The following is a 20,124-nucleotide window of genomic DNA, read 5'->3' as shown; positions in this document are numbered from 1 at the left end:
CCCCACAATGCTCTGTGTTACTTGGTTCATTTAGGTAAGAAAGATAATCTAGGATGAGAACAGATTGAAATAAGTATTCCTGTAGATATTAAAACATAACGTTTTAATGCGAATGTGGCAAAAGTAGATATTGTCAAGGGAAACATTTTGAAATCTCAGTTTCCTATAAATTTTATGTATATGCATAACCCATAGACACAGACAGCAGTGTAGTCATGGCCAGAAAGAAGAGGTGGCAGTGGCTAAGTGGAGGTAGACAAAGTTGGGGGGGAGGGGGTGTGAGGACATGTGTGATAATGTCAACAATAAAAATAAAGTTAAAAGTAATAAATTTTATATATAACTTATTTGGAATAATTTTGGAAATTTTCTTTGTTGTATGTATATTAATCATAGAAGAGAAAAAGAGAGCAATAGTTCAATTTGTTGTCCTATATTTAGTACAATGCCCTTTGCTGTATATGTCAGTAAATATTAATTGCATTCATAATTTATTTGCCACCTACATTTAAAAGGAAATTGATAAATATCCATTAACTTTAATGCTATACTATTTAAAATGCCACAGAAACTATGGTTTTAGTTTTCAATTTTATAAAGTAAAAGGTCCATTTTTAACTGTCTAAATTGAAAACTCTATTAAAAGGAAAACCCTTTATAATTTTTTTTCTTATAGAGGTATATTTTATGTCTTTTAATGCTATTTGGGTCATAATTGAGAATTTATATTACTGATAAGTTAGAGATCTTCATTGTATAGTCAGCTTGAAAATAAGCTATCATTCCCACTGGAAATTGGGTGAGGGAATATGGATGGATTCGTATTTCTGAGAAAAGGATTAAAAATAAAGCTTTATAAGTAGATGAGTAGTATCTATTATCTTTGTTTACAAATTTCAATATATTATATTATTTAAAACCTTAAAACTATCATCTTATATTATCTCTCAGCTCCTTGCAATGCATTGATAATAAAAATATGTATATATACACACATGCTCATACATGTGGATATATAGATGCATTCATAAACATACTCATTATTTTGCAAACATCTCTGGATCTTATAAGAGTTGGAAATTATGCAGTTTTCTAGTTGATGTGTTTGCAATATGATTTATCTTGTCAATGTATATCCTAAAATCTTTTAAACCTTTAGAAAAACTTAAAGATTATCTTTTCCCTTGGGACCTTAGCCATTTCTACAAACTGGTTTCAGCCTTGTTTTTTAGGTTTGTTTGTACCACCTTCTTACACAATTCCCCAGTTAAAGGCAAACTGCTTTACTCATGGTTCTAATATCAAATTTATTGATTCTCTGTCTATAGATTACCACTCCGTTAAATGGCTTTTCTCTGGAAACATTAAAATTTAAAACACATCTCAAGACTGTACTCTTCTTTCAGTCTTTATAGACCTCCCTATACCAAAGAATCTATTGCTTTTATAATGCTTACCTATACCAGTACTTTACCAACTAAATCTGACCTTATGGCATATCTTTTATTATTGTTTTGAACTGCTGGTCACTCTTGTATTGTTATCTTGCTATTGTTGCTTTATTCATTCTGATGTCTCTTTATATATATGTCTCCCCTGTACTCTTCATTTGAAGTGCTAAGCCTAGTATCTTACATGTAGTGACAGCTTAATAATATTTATTGGTGTTGAATTGATGTTCCAGCACCTCAAGAAGGATTGCTGAATGAAGACTGTCACTTTAATTGTTCAGAGCCAGCATTTTGATCAATGAAAATACAAACTCTTAGAAATACCATTTTTATGTCCAACTTGAAAATAAATTTTTGATAGGCAGTTCTCAAACTAAACTGTGCTAATATCCTATGATAACTCTAAACAGCCCACAGATATGTTTAAAGAAAATAAAATATTTTAAAATAACTGACAAAATCTGTGCAAGAACCATACTTGGAGATCTCTATTCCCATGTCTTCTAAACTTCCATTTAGCTTGAGAAGTTTGAACTTAGTTGTCTTTATTCTAGTAGAAGTAACTTCCTAGATCAATCCTTTAAAAATTTTAGCAGATTTGAATTGAAACGTTCAAATAAGATATTATATCGTATCATTAAGCAGAGCTATTTTTGTTGAACTTAGGGTAAGCCCCAGAAGCCCTGGCTGATCATTCCTGTCTTTCACATTACCTCTGCATAACACTATGACTTAAAGGAACCAGGTTAGAGAAACAGTGTAGGCCAATATCATTATTATTTATTGCTTTCTAAACCTATCTTGTATTTCTGAGAAGATGGTGCAGTGGGTTCATGCTTTGACACTTTCCCTCTATTCCAAACACAGCAATGCTAGAGAGAAGAGCTATCACACAAAAGGCCTTGAAGACATTAAATATTGGCATGGAACAAAACAGAGGTAGAACCAGAGAAAATAGAGATCAGGCCTGAAACTCAGGCCTGCTGGTTCTAGGTTTTTAAGTAATCAGGAGAACAGAGACACATGATGGCCTAGAATGAAATGTTCTGGGTCAGCCCTAACTCATAGAAGGAATCTAAAACATAGCCTCCTGCTTTATAGGAAGTCACAATCCTAAAGAGACTAGAGAACAAGAGGGAGGAACACAACACTACAGTTTAAGGACTAAGAGAGCATCCAAGGGAAATCCAGTAATTTTTAGGACTAGACTCCATTAAACTGTCAGTACCCTTGACAGGAATCAATAAAGACATTTTTCTGAAAAAAATCAGTTTTGTGAATAAGACTTATGCTTGTTTCTTGAAGTCAGGCTAATAAGAGACTCTGGGATTTACAAAATACCTGCATCATGCACTGACACAGTGCTATAAGGTCACACCGTCATAGCACAATGAGCTGAGTGACCACATCAACACCCAGATCTAATGGGCACCTAGTACTACTCATAACTTATAACTCAGTTGGAAATTGATGCACATTCAAGCGAGGTACAATACCTATCGGTTCAGTTGCACATAATATTGGGGACATTAGAGGAATAACAGAGATCTTCTTTGATGTAAATTTGCCTCTAGTCTAAAATCAATTCAGAATACATAGTACATATGATGCATTTTACACATAATGTAATGCTGAGAAATGATTCCATCAACACACTTTGAAAAATGTTCAACTTATTACATTGAATATATAATTTAAATATAGAACTAATAAATGAAGGATAATACAATAAATTGTATTATTTCATTAGAAAAATTTATTTTTTAAAAGAAGATGATGATGATTCTTTTTTTCCAGCCAATGTCAGCTGTTCTGAGGGAGCTCTGCTGTGCACCTCCTCTAACAGCTGTATCCCCGTTCACGAGCGCTGTGATGGTTTTGCCAACTGCATGGACTTCCAACTTGATGAGTCCAGCTGCTCAGGTACTCCATTTCCATTCAAATATTCTTTACAATCTAAGACAGTAACTTAACCTGCAGACAATGATAATATTAAACCTTGAAGTTTAAATAATAGCAAGAATGAAATAACTGCATTTCTATTATTGGTCTGGAGCAGGAAGAATGTTGACATTTAAATATTACAAATATAGCTCTGGCCAATGTGGCTCAGTTGGTTGGGTATCATCTCATACACCAAGAGACAGCTGGTATAGTCCTCAGTTGGAGCACATGCCCAGGTTATGGACTCAATCCCTGGTAGGGACATACAGGAGGCAGCAGTTTGATGTATTGTTCTCACATTGACGTTACTCTCTCTCCCTCTCCTTTCCTCAATCTCTAAAAATCAATTAAAAAATAAATCTTAAAAATAAATAAATAAATATTACAAATATCTATATAATAAAAACCCAGTGGTCGTTATGCCGTAACAACCAAAGACTCGTCACCAGGAGGTGCATTGATGGGTCCTGCGGTGCCGGCAGGACTTGATGCTGGGTCCTGCGGCGCACCAGGTCTGGGTCTCACACGATTTCATGCGCTGGGGCTCTAGCATAATATAATGAATTTGCTTATTCTATATAAACAATGTTTAAAAATAAAGAAAAGTCAAATATTTAATTTTAACTTACTATAATATAATTTAAGATTATTAGTATTTAATAATCTGATGAAAATTGCTTGGTTTACATAATAAACCCTTCACAATCTAACATGTTATTAATTTTTTAAACTTGTAGTCTTCTTCCACCTCTTCATAAGAGCTCCCTATTTGCATAATCTATTTATGTCTAAAAGTTAATTTATTAAACTTTAGACTGACTTTTAAACATGTTTTTCTTACCTTGGAACAGTTATAAGAGCTGATAATATATATTTGTGGTTATACTTTTATCAAAACTGCTTTAATATGCTCTAATTTATTGTAGCCCATTGTTAGCATTCCTCCTGACTATTTTTATTTCATGCAGGAGATATCCTATATAATAAAAGGGTAATATGCAATTGACCCTAATGGTGGAATGACCAGGAACGACCAGTTGCTATGACGCGCACTGACCACCAGGGGGCAGACGCTCAATGCAGGAGCTGCCCCCTGGTGGTCAGTGTGCTCCCACAGGGGGAGCTCCACTCAGTCACAAGCCAGGCTGACAGCAACACAGTGGTGGTGGCGGGATGTCCGCAGCACTAAAGATATCCTCCTGAGCCTTAGGCCCGCTCCCCCTGGTCTGCCAGAGAGATGTCTGACTGCCAACTTGTTTCTAAGCTGGCAGGTAGACATCCCCCGAGGGTTCCCAGGCTGACAAAGGGCACAGGCCGGGCTGAGGGACTCCCTGAGTGCACAAATGTTTGTGCACCCGGCCTCTAGTATAAAATAATAGGGGCAATATAAATCTGTCACAACTAAAAGATAATATGAATTGGTGATAAAAGGTGTATTTGATCATATTTTCTAAATAAATTGCAGATATTTCATGTCAAAACTATATTCTTTGTAAGACTATTCTTTGTATCTTTCAAGAAAGAAGAACATTATAAGTGAAAACTGCATAGTAATTATATTCAAATCATAGTATATAACATCTTTTTTTATGCTGCTGAAAATGAATACTCACACAACACTGAATTTTATGAATACAAAAGGAAATCAAGAATTGAGCAAATCTGGTGCCATAAAATATGCAAAGATAAATGCTTTCCGGCATTATTTCTCTACTAGACATTCACATACATCAGATTAGACACCCAAAAGTAAATCTTCTTGCTCTCTTTTCAGACAGTTAGAAATATATTAATGAGGTGGTTCCATTCTTTGAAACTATTAAGACACAGTACTTAAGTCCAATACCCAAATTTATTTACATAAAGGTGAGATTTTCTTTAGTATAATTTTATATGAGAACAAATATATTATAACATACTGTGGTTTATTGTTTGCTTTGACATGTTCTACCTGTAAAAATATGATCAGAAATACAGAAGACCTGCCATTCATACTAAGTGACAGACACCCTACAGATAATACATTTTTGTTGCCCCATATATTTTAATCACTTACCAATTCATTTACAGTTCATTTACACATATAGGTCACATTGCCACAGCTTTGGGGTTAAAGTAAAATAAAGAACTAGTGGAACAGTTTTCAGAAATAAAATCCATGTTATATTATGTGTTCTCTATTTATATTTTATTTGCTTTTTAGTTTGTCAGTCAAATATAATAAAGTCAGTGCTTCCATTTTGAAGAATGCCTTTAATGCTAATCCATGCTAAGATGTGTCAGTGCACATTTAACCTTCCTGTTTCTTTCAAGCGTCATATTCCTGTAAGGTCAGCATTTCACAGACTTTTATGCCAAACCTTACAGCATCCACTACTTCTCCCAGTAGACACACAACAGATGGTGAGCAGTTGGTCTGCTTTCACCTCAAAGTTTAAATCATTAATAAGAACATCAAGCTCAGGCAATGTATGGGTATTGCAGGTTAAGTTTTTTCTATGAGTCCTATTCCCAAGTTTCAATAGAAAGACATACTATTTTCAAGTTTGGCTGTTTATGCAATAGAAAATCATTAAACAGAATTTGTCCGGCCTAATTTTAAGTTGAAAGTCTTTTTCCAGTCATTTGCAGTAGTAGAGGTTAATTAAGGTTATGCAATGGTGATACTGTCATTATAATAATCAGCTATTTGAAGGAGAATTAGGAAAAGACACTAAAATTTAAATTTACAGGATAAAATATTATGAATATAATTTAATATATGAATAATAAAATGCTACTACTACTAATAATAATATAGCAAAATAACATTTCAGACGGTTTTTTAAAACCAAATGAAAACAAAACAAAAACTTCTCATGTAAGTACTGTGAAGCTATTTCAAGTTTCTTAGCAGCAGTAATCTTTTCTGCAGGCTCTGTGCTGGGATTTTAAGATAAAGAGGACAGTCTGTGCCAACTGGGAACTTGGTTTGCTGCACAAGCTTTCTGGTGGACTCTTAAAATCCAGACAGCTCCTAAAACCGCGCTGCTGTTTATTGTGTACATGGCTATTTAACCCACGGCACTGCATAACGACAACATGATTGAAAGGGGTTTATGATCCCATAATGCCAAGAACTGCAAGGGGTTATAGAAATTCTGAACTGAATAATGGGTCATTTGACATTTTTAAATTGACAGGCTTTGGAGTGAGAGGACCAGAATTTAGTTCAATACCTGCTGCTTCCTTGCTGTTAACTTGAGCATTACATCATTAACCAGTGTCCTCTGTAAGAAAGGATAAGTATGGGATATACCACATAATGTTATGAGGATTAAATGAGGTAACACCGGTAAAACTCTTAGGGCAGATTATGACAGAGCAGGTCTGCAGTAAATGGCTGGGAAGAAAAGAAAGATGAGAAGATGGAGAGTGAGTACACTGGTAATGAGAATTAGATTTCATGGCACATTCAAAGAACGCCCCAAAATAGAAGGATGCATCAGAACAATTGTTTTAATACTTATGCATACCATTGACTAGTATAGAAATGTTATAAATTTAATTTATCCTTCCAGCAGCCCCATAAGGAAGGTGAAATAATCCTCACTTTAAACATGAAGAACTTTATAACTAAAATACCTAGCCCAAGGTCACACAGCTTATTAACTGAGTAGTTATCAGGGAGGGAAAACCAAGACTCACATGATTATGTCTTCCCAACAATCCACCTCGTAATAGCTGTCACTCCCTTAGTCTCTGTACACATTGAGAGAAACAATAGCAACAACAAAGAAAGGTGCCTAGTTGCAAATTGTTTATATTTAAGCTTAAAAGTTACTTTTGTTTTTAAATTGATCACTTGCCCATTTTATAGGTGTTCCTGTTTTTCCAAAGTGATACACCACATTGGGATTGAACTTGAATTTTTCAAAGAATGATTGTTCTATAAAGTCAGCCATGAGTTGTATGGACCTCCAGACACATGTCATAATAACCAATACAAAGGAGTATAAGGCAGTGAGAAATCAGTGTGGCTACAGGGCCTGGGAACCTGCACTAATTCTAAAAACAACCCCATAGATTCCTAGTTCCAATCTTGGGAACTATCTACTGGAGATATATTTAGTCTTTTCAGTACTAACTGGTCATACCCATGTCCTTCTCCTTTTCATCTACCCTCTTCTCTAAACTGTTTTGAGTAAATTGAAGATGCAAATACTGTGTACTGTCTTTCCATTTTTATGAATAAAGAATCTGGCTCAAAGGCAGAAACTTATAAGAACTCATTAGAGATAATCTATAAATCGTCTGTCCTCCACAATACCAGGATTCACTTCTTGTTCTGACCAATACCACTCTGCTTTACAAGGTGCTCCATTATTCAGTGCAAGGGAGTACCTATCTAGATTCTCACAGAATAATTCTGATGTATATGTTACTCACTACAATCAAAGTAATTATTAATAACCCTAGGAAAAAATGTGCATCTGTGTGTATTTTACTTTGCAAGTATCAGACACTTGACTGGTGTTTTAGTAAAACAAACCTCTTATTTAAGGAAGACTATAATTGTACTTAAGACCAAAAATAACCATAAAGATTGTATCTACATATGCTTCATCATATTGGTTGGCTATTTTTAATAAAACCAGCTAATTTCTTGTTTATGAAGAAAATTTTGCATCTGTTCTATTCAGTTGAGCATGCCCCTGGTGCCTGAGGAGTAAAGCTCTTTATTCTTGTCTTCAGCACCTTGCTCCTTATTGAAATTAGTTAAACAGGGAGGAGTAAGCATAGGCAAGACGGTGAATATATCCTTGGAAAAGCAAATCACATTTCCTAACCCAGGCGATAAGTCTACTTATCTGGTCCACCCCTCAGGTATGTGAAGAGAATGAACACATCCCAGGAAGTAGGGGCCACAGAATAAGTTTAGGGCTACAGGAAAGAAGCCTAGGAGAATTCATGTGCTTCTAGTAATTAGGAAGCAATTTATTTTAAACTAGAAGTCCAGTGGCGGCTGAGGGACCCCATTGGTGCACTGTTGGGGCTGGGGAGGGACTGCTGGAGGGCTCCAGGACATGTACAGCCATCTCATCCAGTCCTGATTGGCTGGACCCCAGCAGAAAGGTTGGAGCATCTGCCCCCTGGTGGTCAGTGCATGTCATAGCTACCAGTGGAACAGTCGCTTAGGCTTTTATATATGTAGATGATTATATTTAATGCAATGACTAACAGTGATATGACCATTATCTTGCTAATCCTACATAATAAAAGCCTAATACGCTAAGTGTCTGGTCATCTGGTCGTCCGTTCAATCAATCAAAGCATAATATGCTAATGAGATGCTAAGGCCACTCAATTGCTTGAATGACATGCACTGACCACTAGGGGGCAGATACTCTGATTGGTAGGTTAGCTTGCTGCTGGGGTCCAGCTGATCAGGACAGAGTGAGACAGGCCAGACATGCCCTGGAGCCCTCCTGCAGTCCCTCCCTGGCTGGCCAACCACCCGTATCCCTCCTCTGCCCTGATTATGCACCTGTGGGGTCCCTTGCCTGGCCTGCGCCCTCTCACAATCTGGGTGGAGGGACCCTCCCCCCGAGTACACAAATGGGCCTCTGGTAATATTTATAATTAACATTGGTATTTTGTGGTGCTTTTTTTAGAGTGTCCAATAGCTTATTGCAGAAATGGTGGAACTTGTGTGGTGGAGAAAAGTGGTCCTATGTGTCGGTAAGTAGCATTGTCTATGCTTTTTTTTTTTTTAACATTTATTGCACTTGGCTTACTTATTTTTATTGAGACTGATATAATAGAGCATCAATGTGGTTAATAAGGTAAAAATAGTGAATAATGGCATTATTTATGTGTATCTGTCAGAATAAGAAAAAGTGATGTGTGAGTGCCTTTCAGAAAAATATAAATAATTAAAATGATTTTATGTCTTTGAGCATTTTATATTATATGGCATATATAGTTTAGTAATACTCATTACTCCTTGTTTTTAATATTTATATCAGGTTATAAAAATATTTTTATGTGGGTGTCATCCTATTTCAGGTTAATTAAGTATCTGTGTTTCTTTCTTCCTTTGTATTACAAATTTCATATTTCTTTTTTCTAACAACAAAGAATAATATTCATAAATAAATCCTATTTCTTGTTTAGGCAGTGGGTGTTTATGAATAACTAAGGTTAAGGTACAAATAAGAAATACCTTTGCATACTTAAAATATTTTTAAAACAAAAATAAATAAGAACAGGCCTTGTGATTTCTTTTGGGAGTTATTTACATTGTATATCAAAGATTGCTTGATTTTTTTCTCTCATTGTGCAAAACTTTCATAAATTCCAAAGGAAATAATGCATATTCAATTATATTTCTGTCTATGACTTTTTAGTATAGCAGACCAATGGACATATTACTTCGCTTATTAGAGAACTGATTTCAGATTGACATTCAATAGGAACTATATAGAAGTGTCTGGGAGATACTGATTAATAGTTGCTTAAATCCTTATATCCTTCTGATCAACACTCAAATTTTAGGAAATGTTGTTTGGCCCTAAAAAAAGCAAAAACCTCTATAAATTTAAACAACAAAATTTATGATGAACTATATTTAGACACTGTTTTAGCATTATTGAAACTGAATTATTGATGGGTTTCTCAAAGTATTTTGTCTCTCAAATTTATTACATAATTTATTTCACATCTCAGCAAAATTATATTTTTCCTTGTATCACTTTTCATGGAAATTAATTTGCCATAATATAACATGATGGAAAGGTGGGATGCATAATATTAATTTCTAAAATCTCCTGAAAGAAACTGAGAATGTCATAAACAATGTGTATTGAAAGTTAGCTGAATGTTAGTACCAACTATCTAGTAAAGAAGTTTGAATTTTTGTGCTCTCTAACCCTTATACACAAGAAAACTCCCACACTCTAGCTAGCTTCAGATGAGCAAGCAGAGAGGTTTACGTTCTTGGCAACATCCTCATGTATTTAATTAAACTTCAAAAATCGAAATCCAGATGGTGATGTCCGAAACTTGTTTCTCTCAAATAAGAAAACTCTAATATGGGGAGATGATGTGAGAGGGGGATGGACAAAAGAAAGGAAATCAATGCAGCAAATGTAGAAAGGAATTAACTGGAAAATCCATCAAATATTTTAAAATATTACTTTTGATATTAAATAAACTTTTTCCAACAGCATAAATAATTAGAATTGCTATCAATAATAACAAATGTTTGGAATTAGTGCTATCTATAACATAGGTATGAAAAATGACATTTGAAAAATTTATATATATATGTATATATAGTACATATATATAATAGCAGTTCAAAAATTTATATATATATATATATATATATATAATTTTTTAATACCATAATGCAACAGACCAAAAGTAGAAATTTCAACATCAAAATCCTCTCTTTAGTAGTATGATGCTCTATATTTTCCCTTTCACAAACACATGTACCACATACAAGCAAACTTTGTTTCTTATAGAAATGTGAATTACACTTTATGCATCTACTTTTTACCTTGAGATTTTTTTTCTCTCTTTATGAAATATCATTCCGTTCTTCTATGTTGGTACATATAACTCTATATCCACCCCTTACTGGCTGTGTAGTTTTGGAGACGTCCTTAACCTGCCTGTGTTCCAGCTTCTTTTTTGGTAAAATGGAGAAAATAACACTGCCTACCTCATCGTGTAGGTGTGAGCTTTAAAGGGGCTAACACAGTGATGGCGGACCTTTGGAGCTCGGTGTGTCAGCATTTTGAAAAACCCTAACTTAACTCTGGTGCCATGTCACATATAAAAATTTTTTGATATTTGCAACCATAGTAAAACAAAGACTTATATTTTTGATATTTATTTTATATATTGAAATGCCATTTAAAAAAGAAAAATCAACCAAAAAAATGAGTTCGCGTGTCACCTCTGACACGCGTGTCATAGGTTTGCCATCACTGGGCCGCTAACATATGTAAAATCCTCTGCACAGTGCCTGACACATATAAGATAATATAGGAATGGTGACCTTCAATATTATTTTATCTTTCTTTCTTATGCCATGTAGTATACCACTTAATCATTGGTTTTTCATCACCTAATTAACCCCATTTATCCTACTAATGATTAAATCATTAAATATTTGCTTCACAAAAAAATCTTGCAGTAGCCACCATTTGACTTATCCTTAATTCTTTATTTTAATCATAGCATGTTTTACTGAAATGCCAAATAATCATGCAAATTATTTCGACTAACACTTAGTGTCAAATTCATTCCCAAGTAAATTTAGTGTCCGGGTCATTTGTCACATACAGGTATTTATTTTTGGATTTAAGGTTAAATAAAGACAACTTTAGAATACAGTTTTTTTCATTTTTTAATCCTCACCTGAGAATATGTTTATTGATTTTTAGAGAGAGAGAAAAACATTGATCAGTTGTCTCCCATAAGAACCTGCAACCTAGGTATGGTCCAATGCTGCAACCAACTAAGCCACCCAGCCAGGGCTAGAATACAGAATTTTGGAGTAAATAGAGGGAACTGTGAAAAAGTGTTGGCTTTATATCAGGCCCTACTCTTTAATTCCTGGGTGAGGATTCATTGTCTTTATCACCAAAAGAAGTAAGGACAACAGATCAAACCCACCGCTCATCCAGGTCATTGTGAATATAAGATTTTGCTGGTTCCCTGAGGAGGCCTACCACAAAACCTTTGGGTTTCCTCTTGAGATCTAAAAATACCTTGAGAGCCTCGCTGGTGTGGCTCAGTGGTTGAGCGTCGACCTATGCACCAGGAGGTCATGGTTCAAATCCTGGTCAGGGCACATGCCCATGCTGCAGGCTAAGTCCCCAGTAGTGGCCGTGCAGGGCTCAGCGGGTCAATTATTCTCTCTCATCATTGATGTTTCTGTATTTCTTTCCCTCTTTGTTTCTCTCTCTGAAATTAATAAAAACATATATTTAAAAAATAAAATAAAACACCTTGAGAAAGGACATTCATGTTTTACCAGTAATTCCAGAAAAAAGAGACTTTATAAGAAGGTCATTTGGGTTCCCGGGAGTTTAAAATTACCCATAAGAGTAAAAACTAACTAGGCGAACCATGCTTTCCCATTACTTGAGAAACACCAATGGCTTGTCATGTTTGTTTGAGGACTGAATATGCAAAGCATGAGCCGGAGGAGGGAAATATCCCTCAGCTAAGGAGGCTTGATGATTATGTTATGTTGTATATCAATATGTTCGTTAGGGAAAAAATAGACTGAGCTATGAAATATAAATTCCAAATTAATATTCAAGGCAGGAAAGTGGTTGCAAGAAAGAAAAGAAAATCAAGTCAGCAAGGCTAAAAGGGAGAAATAGGAAGCAGCCTGAAATTAAAAAACATGTAATTATATGTCATTTCCTTATATCCACGTATTTGACTAAAAAGAAAAACCTAATAAAAACAGATGTTTTTGCTCAGCCAATTTATCTAAATGTAATCTAATAAAACAAGAAATAAAAAATATAGAGTGATGACAAAGAAAACAACTCTTGAACATTTTAAATATCATTTCTAGGAAGCCCTTATATTAAAAAGGCACTTTAACCAGGAATTAAAAGGGCAATAAAAATGGTAATTTCTCATTGCTCACCTTCTCAAGGTGGCAGTATTTGACCTCAGATGACTTTTTTTCTCTTTCCCTGGTTTCTAGGGAACCACTGGCCACCTTTTGCATTCTCCTTTACTGTCTCCTTCTCTCTCCCCTGATGTTCAAATATTGAAGTGCTCCAGTTTGCAGTGTTTGAAATTCTCTCTTCTGCCTACCCTTACTTAATACATGATCACATCTAAGCTTGGGTTGCTTTATAAACTTTGAATACAATTTATCAGCAGCCCAAACCTATCCACTAACATTTACATTCTCAAATTCAATTGCTAACAAGACCCCAAATTCCATTCAGATTTTATTTCAATATCTACTAGGCATCACAAATTTATCATGTCCAAAAATACCTGATGCCTAGACAGGGTACATTTTTACCATTCTCCAAGATTTGCACACACTGTTCCTTCTGCCTAGAGTTTTCTTTGTCTACTTTATTTGACCAAAGAATGCCTTTTAATCTTTAGATCCTATATGGGTGACATTTTCTCTGGGAAGACTTTGCCAGACAAACCAGAGAGAATGGCTTTTTTCTGGGATCCTCTATGCTTCTGTCACCTTGTTATTTTACAAGTCTGAGTTTTATTAAAAACTACTTCAATTTTTAAAAAGTTTTATGAAAATATGCCCTGTCTATCCTACTAAGAATTACATTTCCAATAAAATGTTATTCTTTGTGACTAACAAAATTTGTTTTGCCCAATTTTTACTAGTTTTATTTGTAAAGGTAACTTTGGACAATAATGGTAATTGAAATTTTAAAATAAATTATTGTTCTGTTTCATTGCAGAAAAACGTAATCCATGGCTTTAAAGTATAGAATAACTTAGAATAGAAATCTTTTGGGAAGGAAAATCAAAATATTAGTTTAAGGAATAAAAGGAACAATGAATATTTCTAAATACTAGAGACTAACTACTTTATGCATTATGGATTGGAAGATAATGTGTATTCAATCACCACGGTATTTACATTTCAATGTCTGCATTTAAAAGTGTAAGAGTTTTATTTGCAGTAGCCTGGAGAGTGAATCCTTTGCAACTGCTTAATGTTAAGATAAAATTTTTAATTTTTACTTAACATTAAAGTAACTACAAAGTTTTTCAAAAACTCTTTTGGAGAATGTGTGGACAATAATTTTGAAGACAATTGTCCTTGAAAATATTGGTTATGTTTTCTATACCTTTAATAACCAGTACTAATACCTGACTTTGAGTGTGAGCTCCATCCACACTTACTAACTCCATGACTTTGAATAAATCATTTAACCTTTTCTGAGGGGGACTAGGGAAATGGCCATTCACTAAGAAAACAATATCTGTCATAATGGAGCTTTGACTTAAGCAGGGCTCCGGTTTTGCTGAAATGTATAATGGTTTTGTTTACTAAGGAACATTTTTAAAATGTTGCATCTAAGTGGGAACCATTAGTAAGTATTTGCCAGTTTCTTTTTTAACATTATGGAAATCATCTCCATAGCAACCAAAAATAGTTCTTTACTAGGTGGAACACAGAACAAATCATCAAAATTTAAGATCATGGCCTCTGTTATTTTTTCAAACACAGTACTCACTGCTAAGAACTAACAAATATATTCATAAGAACGCGAGTTTTTCATAAATGAAAATAATTTCAAGGTTTCAAAAGGTCAATGTAAAGAGGGGGGAATTTATATATATTTTATGTAGTGAGCTTGAAAGTTCATGTAGGTGTATTTTTTTTAAACCCAACACATGGAAGAAACAATTTTATGGGAAAATATAAATTACCAAAATTGCCCCCAGAAAGAGATTTTAAGGTTGAGCAGATTGAATGACATAGTGGAAATTTTAAAAGTCAAATATATAGTCCCTCTCTTCCAAAAATTTAAATGCGATATCTATTTTAAAAAACTGAAAGCATTTTCCCTTAAAGCCAAATTAAAAAGAAAAGTCTGTTAGCACTGGGATTATATTCATTCGAGATGTTTCAGCCAAAGGATCAAGCAAAAGAAGTAAGAATAAAAACATTGAAAAAGAAAAAACACTGATATTAGTGTAGATATTCACAGGCAGGAAATTCAAGCAAATTAACTGTGACACTATTACTATGATAAAACGGGTTCAGCATGGTAGATGGATACAAGATAAATATGTAAAACTAGATAAGTTTCCCTTTTACCATTAGCATAATAATTGAAGAAGATAATTGGAACAGAGTTCTATTCTGAAACAGCAGCAATTGTTATAATATAAACAAACCTATACTTAACAGTAAAGTTTAAGGCCCATATAAAGAAAACTAAAAAGCTCAAATGAAGGTGAGAATATTCAAACACCCATTTTAGTGGATAAAAAAATAATGGATGAACTTTCTTTCCAGAAGCAGCAAAATTCAAGTGTACAAATGACAATTAACCAAAGAACCTTTTTAGTGTTTCCGGTTTTTGTTTGTTTTTTTGAAATTGACCAAAGAATTGTAATGTTCACCTAGAAAAATAAACATAATATTTAAAGAAAAAAATTAAGGATTGATATTTGCTCTACTTGGCACTAAAGCTTGTTATAACATAATGGAATAAATATTGCAGTGCTGGGATAGAAATAGACAGATTATTGGTATAGAATAAAGAGTCTACAAATAGGTGAAATTAGTATTAAATAGGTAACATTTCAAGTTCATGAGAATGGGCTGGATTTTGTAATAACTAATATTAGAGTAATAGTTAGACATCTATTTAAAATACAAATTATTTTCCACAAGTCATGTATCTTTGAATGTTGAGGGAAAACTTTTCCTCCATTCCATTCATTTATCATGAAATAAAGCATTCTGTTTCTCATTTTTGAAAAATACAATATAAATTATTATTGATACTATACACAAGGAATTCGTTCCAGATTTATTAAAGATATAAACAAAAAAATTCTGAGAGGGAATATAGAATAAGGGAATATTTTAAAATATTGAAGTACAGAAGTCATTTATAAGTTTATTAGCAGCCAGAAAAGAAAATGTGTAAGTTGATCACATGGGTGGTCCTTAATACTGCACTATGGTGAAAACACCACAAACAAAAATGTTAAGAAGCACAACAGGCCACAAAAAAGATATACATATATACTACCAAGATTAGCTATTATATATTAGCTGTTATTATATATATATATACATATATGTACATATAGTATCCTCTCAAAGCAATTAAATTTATGCTATAGGTAACTAGACAAAGTTGTCAACACATCTGGAAAAAATCCAACCCTCATTAATAATAAATAAGTGCAAAATAAATCTTTGAAATTCCAGTTTTACCTGTCAAAACAAGAAAAAAAAAGTCTCATAATAAATGCTATAAAATGTGGAAACACTGAGCCTTTTATACGTAGATTATAGGAATATAATTAGGCTACTGACATAATAAAAAGAAAGCTATGGATTAATGTGTTGATCTGGGTATTTTGCAGTACTATTGTGAAAACAAACTTAAAAGTTAAAAATAGTGTAATGGGATATTACATAATATTTTAAATGGAACATATAATCCTGACATAGAAAAGTATCTATAATATTCGGTGAAAAGTGCAAATTCCAAAATAATATGCATATGTGGGGGGGGAGTATGTAAATGTGCACATGGAAAAAGAAGACAGGTCTCGCAGTGCGCACCTCAAAGTTGCAGGAGTTCGGTGACCTCTGTAGAGGGAAATTGGCTTTGGGGGAAAGAGCAGTTTCATATTTTCGTTTCTGCATCTTCATCTTAAGCACTGCTTCTGTAACTTAGAAAGGCATCTTTTTAAAAGAAATCCTAATAACAGTTCCAATATTTTTTAAAAAAACAATAACATCTCTTACAATAAAAGGCAGAGCCAACTGGCTGCTTTTAGCAGTGGCTCAAGTTAATGTGCCTGTCCCTCGGTTTTCTTACCCTGTTGTCAGAAAACATTACATACTCTCTGCCCCGTGTAGAGCCAAACAAGCCAGACAGACCAGGAATGTGATTGAACATGAAGCAAATAGCCTCTCTCAGCAAGCCTCCCTGCCCGCCTCCCTCCCCACGCTGGATTCTTCTCCGATCACATGTGCCAAAAGAGTTATGAAAAATGAAAAGCACAGTGATCCCTAATTTGCCTTCTCTGCCCCTTTCCCAGAAAGAAAGCCACGTGATCTGTTTGTACACTTAACTGTGAAATTGTGTTTAGACTTTCCATGCCAGCCGTGGGCTTTCACAGCTGAACTCGGCATTGCTTTGACAATTTGATGTGAGTGCCTCTTGAATGACCTGTTGACTCATCCAGGGAGGGCATCCTCCAAGGAAGGACATGGCCCAGATTCGGTTCACTGGTCACTGCTGACAGGGATTTGTGGTCCAGATATTTTCCAAAGTCTCTGGTATGACCTGACTGTTAAGTAGACAGTTCTCTCCTCCTGGAAGAAAAGCGGTGGGTTACTTCTGGGGCCGTATCTAATGCCAAAGGACTTGCTTTAAAAGAGAGAACAAGAGATAGCTGTCTATCTTATAGGGATCGGGAACTCGAAAAAGCCTGCTACTTCACCGATCCTAAAATAGCTGTGTAGGAAAATGTTCCCTCTTAACACAGTTTTTACTTTATCCCTTTACCTTGCATGTGCACAACTGAGCCTTAATGGAGTGGCAGTTGTTTGGAAATGACATCTTTTCTTTCTTGGCTATCTGTGATGTGTGTGTGTGTGTGTCCAAAGCACTAGAGAGAGAGAGAGAGAGAGAGAGAGAGAGAGAGAGAGAGCTCAGTGGAGGCTCTTAGAGACCTGAGCTTCAAAAACTGCTGACAAGCTGACAAAAAGTCATTCCTCAGACTGAATTTCTCAATTTCCCAAACCAGGCTCTGAGTGGCACTGGAACTGCTGGCCATCCAGCTCTGCCTTGATCCTACATAGCTTTTCTTCCTGCTCAGTCAGCATGAGTTTAACTATGTCACAGTAGAATCTTTTGTGCTGTTGCTAGGTGGCTGATCTCTGCCTTTCAGAAGCAAAATCTAGCAAATGAGGTAGAACTTTTTGAACTTATCCCTCTTACTAGTGAAATGTTGACAGATCTAAGTAATTAAATGCATTTCAACTTTGAAACCCCTGTGGGATTTTTTTGATCCTCTCAAAGCCCAAGTGTACGTTTGCCATTGCCTTACCTGCTGTCCATTGTAATTCTGAGCTATAGGCACCCATTTGCATTCCTCCTAGGAAGACAGTTTATTTTCTTTATGTTCACCAGGAAGAAGAAAGAGATAATGGCAATTGTTTATGTCTCCAAGTTTAAAATTAAATTATGACTACCTATGATCAGTAGCTAGATTTTTATATAATCTACTAGGGGCCTGGTGCACAAAATTTGTGCACTGGGGGGGGGGTCCCTCAGCCCAGCCTGCCCCTTCTCACATACTGGGAGCCCTCAGGGGATGTCCTAGTGATGGCTTAGGCCCTCTCCCTGCTCCCCTTGGGGAGTGGGCCTAAGCCTCACTCTGGTCTCCCTTTGTGGGAGGCGACTGGGCTGATCAGGGGAAGGCACCAGCCCCATCACCCCACTGCTGCAGCCACTGCCAGTCACCGCAGCCACCAAGGTGTTTTCATCAACACGGACTCCAGTCCCTTCACCATGAAAAAATGACAACTTTCTTTAGGCATTTTCAAGATGTGTCTTTCATAGGATATGACATTTCTTTCTTTATTATTTTTTTTTATCCTCACCTGAGGATATGTTTCCATTGACTTTTAGAGAATGTGGAAGAGAAAGGGAAAGACAGAGAGAAACATCAAAGTGAGAGGAACACTTTGATTGGTTGCCTCCTGCATGAGCCCTGACCTGGGCCCTGGCCAGGGAGGAAGCCTGCAACCTAGGTACATGCCCTTGGTCAGAATTGAACCCAGACCCAGCAGTGGGCAGGCCGAGGCATTATCCACTGAGCAAAACTGGCTAGGGCAGGATATGACATTTCTTAGCCCCTCCAGCAGTGGACCTTCGTTTTTTTCACCAGGAGTGTGGTGAAAAACCCTAGATCACCTTTTTGGATTCTTATTACCCAAGTTACTAAGAATATTACCAGTGGCATACAGGGAGCTTAGCCAATAAGCGTTCAGAAAAGGTGTTTCCTCTGTAGTTTGCACCGATCACAGGCTTGGCCCCCCACCCAGGCCTGACGCCTCGGCCAGAGGTGTCAACCCCCATCACTCTCCGATCACCGGATAGGCCTCTCGCCCAGGCCTGATGCCTCTGGCCAAGGCGTCAGGCCTGGGCAGGGGACCCCCAGACCCCTCCGATTGCCAGCTCCACCCCCTGCCCAGGCCTAACACCTCTGGCCTAGGCTTTAGGCTTGGGCAGCCCTCCCCCCCCGCCCCACAGCTCCGATAGCTGGCTCTGTCCCTGCCCAGGAGCCCCCTGGCTCAGGCCCGTCCTACGCTGCTCAAGGCCCACACAGGGCCTACCTCGGAGTGACCTGGGTGCCGATGATGTTCCCAGGACCCAGGCCACTGGGTGCCTATGTATGCAAATTAACCACCATCTTTGTTGGGTTAATTTGCATACTCTCCTGATTGGCTGGTGAGCGTAGTAGAGGGATGGTCAATTTACATGTTTGTCTATTATTTGGTAAGATGTCTATATAATCTGTATATAAATCCTATAGATTCTATATGTCCATATTATCCTTCTGTTTACTATGTGTTGAAAGATAAAGAATTGTGAGCCCTAGTTGGTTTGGCTCGGTGGATAGAGTGTCAGCCTGCAGACTGAAGGGTCCCAGGTTCGATTCCAGTCAAGGGCATGTACCTTGGTTGCGGGCACATCCCAGTAGGAGGTATGCAGGAGGCAGCTGATTGATGTTTTTCTCTCATCAATGTTTCTAACTCTCTATCCCTCTCCCTTCCTCTCTGTAAAAAAATCAATAAAATATATTTTAAAAAAGAATTGTGAGAATCATACATGAAAACTGTAATACACAACACAGAAAATAATTTTTCAGAAATGATGATGATAGTGTTGATAGAACTCTTGCTTGTCTTTTCATTCTCTATGTGTGGGCAATGAGTGAGCACACTAATTTGTTA

At 36.0% G+C, this 20,124-nt stretch overlaps 1 protein-coding gene across 1 annotated transcript in view; it reads left to right on the top strand.

Moving 5' to 3' along the window:
• The window catches only part of MALRD1 (MAM and LDL receptor class A domain containing 1), a 496,818-nt gene that overhangs the window by 414,984 nt on the left and 61,710 nt on the right, over window positions 1–20,124 (top strand). Inside the window, exons 27-28 of the mRNA XM_023758060.1 lie at window positions 3,249–3,374; window positions 9,050–9,116. Coding sequence (XP_023613828.1) covers window positions 3,249–3,374; window positions 9,050–9,116 — 193 coding nt within the window. The remainder of the gene's footprint in view (window positions 1–3,248; window positions 3,375–9,049; window positions 9,117–20,124) is intronic.

The sequence above is a fragment of the Myotis lucifugus genome, unplaced genomic scaffold (genome assembly GCF_000147115.1).
Source record: "Myotis lucifugus unplaced genomic scaffold, Myoluc2.0 scaffold_121, whole genome shotgun sequence".
In the NCBI taxonomy this organism is placed as follows: Eukaryota; Metazoa; Chordata; class Mammalia; order Chiroptera; family Vespertilionidae; genus Myotis; species Myotis lucifugus.
Note: the sequence above shows the minus strand (reverse complement) of the source record. Positions and strands in the feature narration are given on the sequence as shown.